The sequence below is a fragment of the Pimephales promelas genome, chromosome 18 (assembly GCF_988280905.1).
Source record: "Pimephales promelas chromosome 18, fPimPro1.hap1.1, whole genome shotgun sequence".
Taxonomy (NCBI): Eukaryota; Metazoa; Chordata; class Actinopteri; order Cypriniformes; family Leuciscidae; genus Pimephales; species Pimephales promelas.
This window is the reverse complement of record NC_142786.1, coordinates 1,913,061-1,921,607: the sequence shown is the minus strand read 5'-3', so window position 1 is coordinate 1,921,607 and position 8,547 is coordinate 1,913,061. Positions and strand designations below refer to the sequence as shown.

At 40.0% G+C, this 8,547-nt stretch overlaps 1 protein-coding gene and 1 long non-coding RNA gene across 2 annotated transcripts; one reads left to right on the top strand and one right to left on the bottom strand.

Annotated features, from left to right (window-relative positions):
• Positions 1-205: 205 nt before the first annotated feature.
• btd (biotinidase) lies at positions 206-3,915 on the bottom strand. Its single transcript, XM_089123137.1, has 3 exons — positions 3,688-3,915; positions 2,505-2,654; positions 206-2,420 (listed from the first exon to the last, which is right to left on the bottom strand). The coding sequence occupies exons 1-3, from the start codon at positions 3,913-3,915 to the stop codon at positions 1,224-1,226; spliced, it is 1,575 nt and encodes a 524-aa protein (XP_088979263.1). The 3' UTR covers positions 206-1,223.
• Positions 3,811-8,055, top strand: LOC148970856 (uncharacterized). Its single transcript, XR_016147430.1, has 4 exons — positions 3,811-3,950; positions 4,929-5,024; positions 6,456-6,735; positions 7,551-8,055. It is a non-coding gene; the product is annotated as an uncharacterized LOC148970856 (long non-coding RNA).
• Positions 8,056-8,547: the final 492 nt, after the last annotated feature.

Below are 8,547 nucleotides of genomic sequence, written 5' to 3'. Positions count from 1 at the left end.
ATATTAATAACACATTTTTCTTAAATGTATACATGCATGTGTGGGTATTTATATATACAAATTAATTATACACACCACACACACATATATTATGTAAACACAGACTTTTATTTTGGATGCGATTAATCGTTGCCCATCCCTAATATATTGACATTATGTGTGTTCAAAAAACATATATATAAATTTATAAGAACATAAATTAGTCTGCATGCAAGAAAACATTTTATTTATCCCAATCCCTGTCTTGCATTTATTCTTCTTTGAAAAGCACTTTCACTTGATATAATAGTGAAAAAAACTTAATTATGTTAATGTTTTGTCATAATTATAATATAAACACACTGGTTATTTTAGTTATTCACCTATAGCGGCAAATGAATCAGAAGTCTCACACATTCACAGACTATTACGTACTTCCACGATGCAAAATAAGGTGATGCAAGAGCATAAATATTCTTAAAAACAGTGTTTGACAGGAAAAAAAATTATATAGGCTTGGAATGAGATTTTATTAAAAAGTTACGACAGGATTTTCATTTTTGGGTGAAGAAATTCCGTTCAATAAGATGAAGTGATCTAATTAATGTTACTTGTAGTAGTGCACTAAAATGAATTAGGCCGTGTGTCCACCAAAGCGTTTTTCCAACGCGCCTGGCGTATGTTTTCAATTGTTTTCAATGGGAGCGCAATGAGCGTACCGAGGCGCTGAACGTTTTTTTCACGCTGAAACGCCGAGCGCCCAGCGTTTTTTACTGATCGCTGGGAGTTGAAAAATGTTCAACTTTGGATAAAACGCAGCGCTCATCACTGTCACTTTTTACCCAGCCGTCCAATCACAGTGGAGGAGAGGCGGGACTAATATCCACACCGACCAACTGTCACACTCACAACTGTTCTGTTGAGACGTCTCGTTGCTATGATACAGAATATCCGCAGCACAGTTTGAATGTTGTGACAGTTGGTCAGCGTGGTTTAGTCCCGCCCCTCCTCCATTGTGATTGGACGGCTGGGTAAAATGTGACAGCGCTGCGTTTTTTTCCAAAGTTGAACATTTTTCAACTCTCGGCGACCAGTAAAAAACGCCCCAAGAAAACGCTCAGCACCTCGTCACACTCATGCCGTTTAAAAAACGCGGCGCTCCCATTGAAAACAATTGAAAACGCACGCCAGGAGCGTGGAAAAACGATTTGGTGGACACACGGCCTAAGTGTCCTATGACCGTTTTAATCATTGTCCTTCTCATAGTGTCTCCCATACAGCACAGCTGTTACGAGTCCAGCGCTCATTCCAGTCCGGCTCATGTAAAAGCGGTTTCCTCTCTCCCAACCAGAATGATCCGGAATATCCAGAGTCATCCCATTACCCAGAATTCCAGGGAACACATGTCGAGTCGTGAAGGTCCCCGTCAGCCTGAAGTCCACCGGCGTACGAGCGTGTTCGGTTTCTTCTCCGCAGCTGCTGTGATGTTCACCTGTGCACTTCACCAGAGCACAAACCTCCAGGTAATACGTCCCGTGCACCACATGGAGGCCGTTGAAGACGCCCAGAGCGTAAAACTCGTGCGTGTCGGACCTCCGGAATAGCAGGTGGCAGCACACAGAGCCGCTACAAATGCTAACGTTCCCTTTAATGCCGCGCAAAGTGACTAAAGTGAAATTATCATACATCATGATGGAGGTAAAGGTCGTAGATGTAGCTTCTTGTGCACATTCAGAGTCCGTTTGGCAGTATTTTACCCCACTACTTGTAGGCCAAACATGCATCTTTTCTGGTTCTTCTACCCTCAGTTTCTCGTTTGGATACCCAGAAAATGGCATCAGTGTAGGCCATGCTGCATCCCCAATAAAAGCTGGATCCAAAACTGGCACTCTACGCACCAGCAATTTCCCAGAATCCCCCTTCATATCATGATGAGTGAGCGAATCCCATGGCGTGAAGATGCCGCTGCCGGTTATGCCATACTGAGCGGCTCGGATGTTGGCGGCCAGCAGCGTGACGCCCGCCGCGTGCGAGAACGAGCGCTGAAACTGTACGGCGGCCAGCAGAGGGAGCTGGTTCATCCACGCAGTGGGATACACAATCTGCCGGACGCCCATGTCCTTTACTAGAGTCAACGCCGGGTCGCGGAACAGAATGTCGAAGCACGTAAACACCCCGAATAAGCCTGCAAACGGTGTTTTGAAAGTGACGTACTCGCACTCTGGTGGAGCGTCAAATGCCGCCTCAAAGTACAAGTTCTGTTTGTGATATCGGGCTACGATGACGCCCTGGTCACTGAACACGACGTTTGCGTTGAACTGGTACTGGCCGTCCGCAGGACAGCGAGGGTCGGCGGTTCGGTTGCAGCTCTGACGGGACGGCATGTTGGCCACCACAAAGAGACGGTTCTTAAGAGCCATACAGCTGAGGCTTTGGAGGACCTGAGAAAGAAACAACTGTGAAAAAAGTGGCACTCATCATGTCTAAATAATCCGTAAAAATGGTGGGAAATATCAGTTTTGTACCTCAGTGTCTGGAAATCTGTGTGGATCAGCACATGGACTCCATGTGACCTTCTGAGGGTCGGGAACGGCCTCCAGATAACCAGCGATAGAAGCTCTGGTGAAGTTGAACCCATGGATGGCGTCTTCTGGAAACACTATGATCTGGGCACCCTGTTTAATGCATGATATATAAACGTTAAGGGTCCTGTGGACAACATTTAGGAATGTCTGTGTATCCACAGTTAAAAGACTTAACGAACATGGATTTTTATGGTTTAATACGTTAGCACTAGAGCCAGACCGATATTATCGGCCGGCCGATATTAGGCATTTTCCATAATATCGGTATCGGCAGTTATAATGGCCGATAAATGAATATTTAAACAATAAAAACGGACGAAACACGCTATAATCATCTCTCCTTGGCCTGTTATATTGAAAATGTATGTTTTACAATTTGCAGTATGATGTTATCTATTCATTCATCAGACTAACTAACCACAAAGCTAGCTAATGCCACTATCATCAGTGGAAGACCGCTAATGTTAACAATGAGCTTGGAAACCACAATGAACTTTTTCTGCCTAAATAAAGTAATTATTACTGTATTTATAACTTTCATATCTCTAGTTACAGTCCCTGTATTGTAAAATGTAAGTTATACTTGCGAGGAGTGAACATTTAGACAGAGAAAAAGTATCACTAGTGCAGAAAAGTTAGCTTTTCTTTTACACGTGTGTGAAATCCAACAATATTTAATAAAAAAAAATATCGGCCGATACATCGGATTTTAAAACCCAGAAATATTTGTATCGGTATCGGCCTTCAAAATCCTTTATCGGTCGGGCTCTAATTAGCACCCATTACAGTAGCACTAACTTTTAGGCAAACTAGTATCATAATGCTTCTGAAATGGTATTGCTGGTTATTGTTGTAAGGTTTATAAAAATGTATTTGGTTTCATGTCATTTTAACTAAGGGTAGTTTTATCATGTGCAAAGTGCGTGTGAAATAACCTTTTGACAAAAGCACTGAGAGATGTTTATCACTAGGCCTACTATAAAAGTTGTGACTTCTTCTGGCATTAATAATATGCATAGTTTGCATATGGTACGTGTTTAAATGGGTACAAATTAATATCGCATTCCTTTTATTGTTGTCATTTGATCGGTGTTTGAAGCTCTCGTACACACAGTCAGTGTACCTGCTGTGCTGCTAGCACTGTCTGCTCTTCAAACACACGCAGGTTCTGCTTCATGTGCTCCAGGGCGGGTCTCCGGTCCAGCGGGACTCTGGGGTTCGGGTTCAGCCGCACTCGGTGCTCGTACACCGCCGCCACATAGGACGGATGATCCGCGGCGAGGATGAGGTTCAGTCCGCTCAAACAGAGCACAAACACGGCGAGCCCGAGCGCCATGAGGAGGGTGGACATGGAAACATGAGGGTCAGTCGGTCATGAGCTCAAAAGTGAGTCCAAAAGTTCAGGTTAATCATTGAAAATCTGTCATGGTTTAAGAGGTCTTCTTATCGTGGTTAAAACAATTTGACATAGGCTAAACATGAGGTAGTAAACAAGGTAAACAACAGGATGTTTTCCAAAGGTAGAAACGTGTCGCTCCCTGCTTATGTCTCTTCTGATAATTTGCATTAGCTTTTCCCTATATACATATTTGCATGCACTTGCATTAAAAATATATTTATAAAAAAACAATAGCACATTGTTGTTAATCGTCTTCCGGGTGACATTACGCTGGCATTTCTATGTTGCATTGACGTCACGTTCCTGCCGGAAGTGGCTTCTGACTGAGTGGCAAAATATGGCAATTTGCGTGACTGAGTTTAATAGGGGAAAATGCGACTAAAACAAACATTTTAATCAATTTAAACTAAAATTTGGACTCAATATAGTGTTTATTACAACTTACTATCCAGTGACCCATGGATATTCACATTCAGCCATGAAACATGTTGCCTGGCATTTATGTTTGCCTGATTTCGAAAGCAGGGAAAAAAGAAATATATAGACCTAAACATAAAGCAAATTTGCCTGTGAACGCTTTATATAAATACAATATAGGTAGGTCTAAATTCGGGTGATCACTTATATCAGTGTAATATATATCCTATATATATCGTCATATCGTCCAGCCCTTGGTCGGTGTTTATCAAAAAACATCCAGTAATGCAGAATAAATATTTAATTGAGTTGCTAATATACCAATACAAAATATATGGGTGTGGTTTTCCACCTAAATTCAGCATATTGACCCAAAATGATAACTGCAAATCCACCTTTCGCTGACTGGAGTCCAGTTGTTTCTGTGAATTGCAGCGATTTCTATAGCAGTCTGTAAAAATATACCTCAGATTTTTTGTCAAATCTAGTTGTACAGTCTATCGCAAAGCTCTTTCCCACTTTATATGTGTTGTGTTTGTTTTTCGCAGCATTCACACTGAAAACAAATACAGCCGCTCAGTCTTTTTGCCACTCACTGTGAGTAGCTCCGGCCGACGGTGACGTCACGCGCATGACAGTAAAAGGTATGTTGTTGCATGAGCTCCATTTTAGTAATTTGTCGGAAAGATCAAGTGGGAAGCTCAGGATTTTTACTAGTCGTGTGTCAGTGAGAAACATGGTGGTATACCTGTATTTAGCTATGGTATTTAGTGAGTGAAGTAATAATTAGGCTACAAAATATGATAGCATTGTAATATAACAATGTAATAAGCAACGATACAGTTTATAGTGGGTACATAAATTAATTAAAAGCCTAAAAAAGCAAGATATGCATATTCTTTGTTCTTGTTTTCTAGAAATAGAGTTAAGCCTTGCTGTATTTCTGTGTAGAGAAGGTACACCACCATTTTACTCCGACGAAAGTGAGAACCTTCCCATCTCGTAAATAACTTCCCAGGACTTGAATGGACCATATGTGCTGTTTTTGAATGTCATATGGAGGACTTGACCTTAGATGATGAGATTCAGACCAATTTTAATGAACTCAAATAAAAACAATGGTGCAAGTATTGTAACGAGACCATGCATATCGGTTGTTGAGGAAATAGGCAAATTATTAGAAATCTGATACCATGAAGCACCGATTACACTTTGGTTTTGACATCTATGTGTCATTTTTGTCAACACCAGCATTTGTGCATACTGTCAGTGCTGGGTAATTACATAATCAGATTACAAAAATGAAGTACTAAATTCTAATTATATTGTATTGGATAGGCAGTGGGAGGTTTCACTCCTGTAATTTTGACTCGGACCGAACTGAAAGTCAGTTTGTTTGAATATACGGGGCCTTCCCACCCGAGTCTTGGTTCTTCCTCCTCTTTTTAGGGAGTTTTCCTTCCCACTGTCTCCTTTGGGGCAAAAGCACTTTTCTTTGTCTTAATCTGTTCATTGACTAGTAACAGATTTAATGAGCACCATTGTTACTTACACAAGTAAATAGCTACATTGAGAGATTCAGAAAGGTTCCCACTGTTGTTTTAACAGTATTAGCGAACAACCTAAGAACAATACAACGCTGTGTGTTGACGTTCATGCATAAAACAGGTATGATATGCAAACTTTCTTCCTACAGCAAGTTCCACATTGGCATATAGTCTATATTAATAGCTAACCGCAATACCTAGGAACTGACAGAACCTCTTCCAGCTTATGTAAAACTTCACACCAGCGCAAAGTCAAAGACGTCCTGGGATACAGTATCTAGAAAATAAATGTATGTATTATATTGCTGGTTGAAAAGACTACCGTTTCTTCACATCTGGGTATTATAGTTGAAATACATAAATAAAAACTACACAGCTGTTTTTCAAGAAAATCAAGACAATCAGATTTTTTGTTTCCAAATATGCTATAAAAGTTCAATAACTCCAGATTCAAGTGTGAATCTCTTTCTCTATGACTGTGGAACACAAAATGTGTTTCTCAATTATAATTTTTTTTTGGCAATACAGTGAAAGTCAATTCAATCCAGTGTTTCACTGAAGAATGTTTTGGAGGGTGAGTAAATGATAACCGATTTTTAATTTTGGGATGGATAATCCCTAAAAGGAAGAGACTGACATAATCATAATAAATGCATTCCCTTCCATCATGTGGTAATGGCACATCTCCGCCTCTAACGAGGGTGTAATGTGTAATATTCAAATAAAAGCCTGAGCTCAACTCTGGAGTTCACATTAACGACCTTCAAGAGAATCGCCAGACACAGAGAACAATCATCCGTGGCAAACGGTAAATATGACTATTTTATATATACAGGTTGTGTTTTATAGGCGATCATGTTAGATGCAAGGCAAGGCAAGTTTATTTATATAGCACATTTCATACACAATGGCAATTCAAAGTGCTTTACATAGAAGAAATTAAAATAATCAAAAGAAATCAGAATAATTAAACCAGTTTAAAATAAGAAATAATGAAAAATAAAAATTATGATAAAAATAAAATACAGTAAATTAAAACCATTTAGAATAAAATGATGTGCAGTAACAGTCGGACGAACAGTGGCACAGTGCTCATTCAGTAAATGCACAGCTGAACAGATGTGTTTTGAGTCTGGATTTGAATGTGACTACTGTAGGAGCACACCTGATCTCTTCTGGAAGCTGGTTCAGCATAATAGCTAAAAGCAGACTCTCCATGCTTAGAGTGAACCCTTGGTATTTCTAGCTGATCATGTGATCCTAATGATCTGAGTGATCTGTTGGGTTTATATTCAGTGAGCATATCTGCAATATATTGAGGTCCTAACCCATTAAATGATTTATATACCAGTAATAATACTTTAAAATCAATCCTAAATGTAACTGGCAGCCAGTGTAAAGACCTGAGGACTGGTGTGATGTGTTCATATTTTCTGGTCCTGCTCAGAATCCTGGCAGCAGCGTTCTGTATGAGCTGCAACTGTCTTATGGTCTTTTTGCAGGCAATTTTGGGATGTGTCTTAGTTAGTTTTTAATTTTATTAAAATTAATTTTTTAATTAATTTTATTCTGATTTTAAATCATATAAAATATTTTAATGAATTGTTTTTCTCATCTAAACAGTGACCTGAATATGGCTTCCAAAACTGAAGTACTACTGCTGCTGGGGGCTGTAATGATTGCAAGCTATGGTCTTACCGATGCCAACAGCAGTCCCGCCCCCTCCCCCGGCGCATCCCCCGCCCCCGGCGCATCCCCCGCCCCCAGCGCATCCCCCGCCCCCAGCGCAGCCCCTGCCGCCATCACCACCACCAGCACCACCACCAACAGCACTGGGGCATCTCTTTCCCCCGTGGGGATGGTGGGTCTGCCTGGACTTCTGATCTACACGCTCACCTCCACTGCGCTTCTCAAACTCTTCCAGCTCATCTGATCACCAACTCCATCAGTCTGGGACTGTCACACGGCTAAACCTGCGGGGTGAACTTTGCTTTCTGGGACGCAGATGTCTTTTAGAAATTAATGTGTCAGGTTGATGATTGTTTTGCAGATACTTACTGCTTAAAATCTAGAAAAAAATGTATAATCGTATTAAGACTTCATATATTAAAGAATTAAGATAACAACACTTTAGTTGACTTTGGTGATTTTTTTTATACGACATATATATATATATATATATAGGCAAATTATTAAAAAGGGTTATGTTTGTGTCGCATAGGGCTGACGCAAAAAAAAAAGTTCATACCTGTGTGCAATGTAATAAAAATCAGGTTGAAGATGTTTTTAAAATATTAAATTAAATATAAAAGCTTCAAAATATTAAATTTTATATATATATATATATATATAAATTAGGGCTGTTAATTTGAATCTCTTGAATGTTAATGATTGGGTTATCTTGTCTAATGGTTTTTAGCCCACTGATATGGTCCCGGTTTAACGTTTGATTACATTTGATGAACCCGATTTGACCACTGGGCTGCTGAAGTCTTGATTCGGATCAGTTAATGATTGTGCATTTATTTTTCAGTAAATGCACAGTTGTTGTTTTAGGACTGTCAAAAATAACTTAAAACAGCAAATGAACCAAAACCCTTTTGACAAAACAAACAAATGC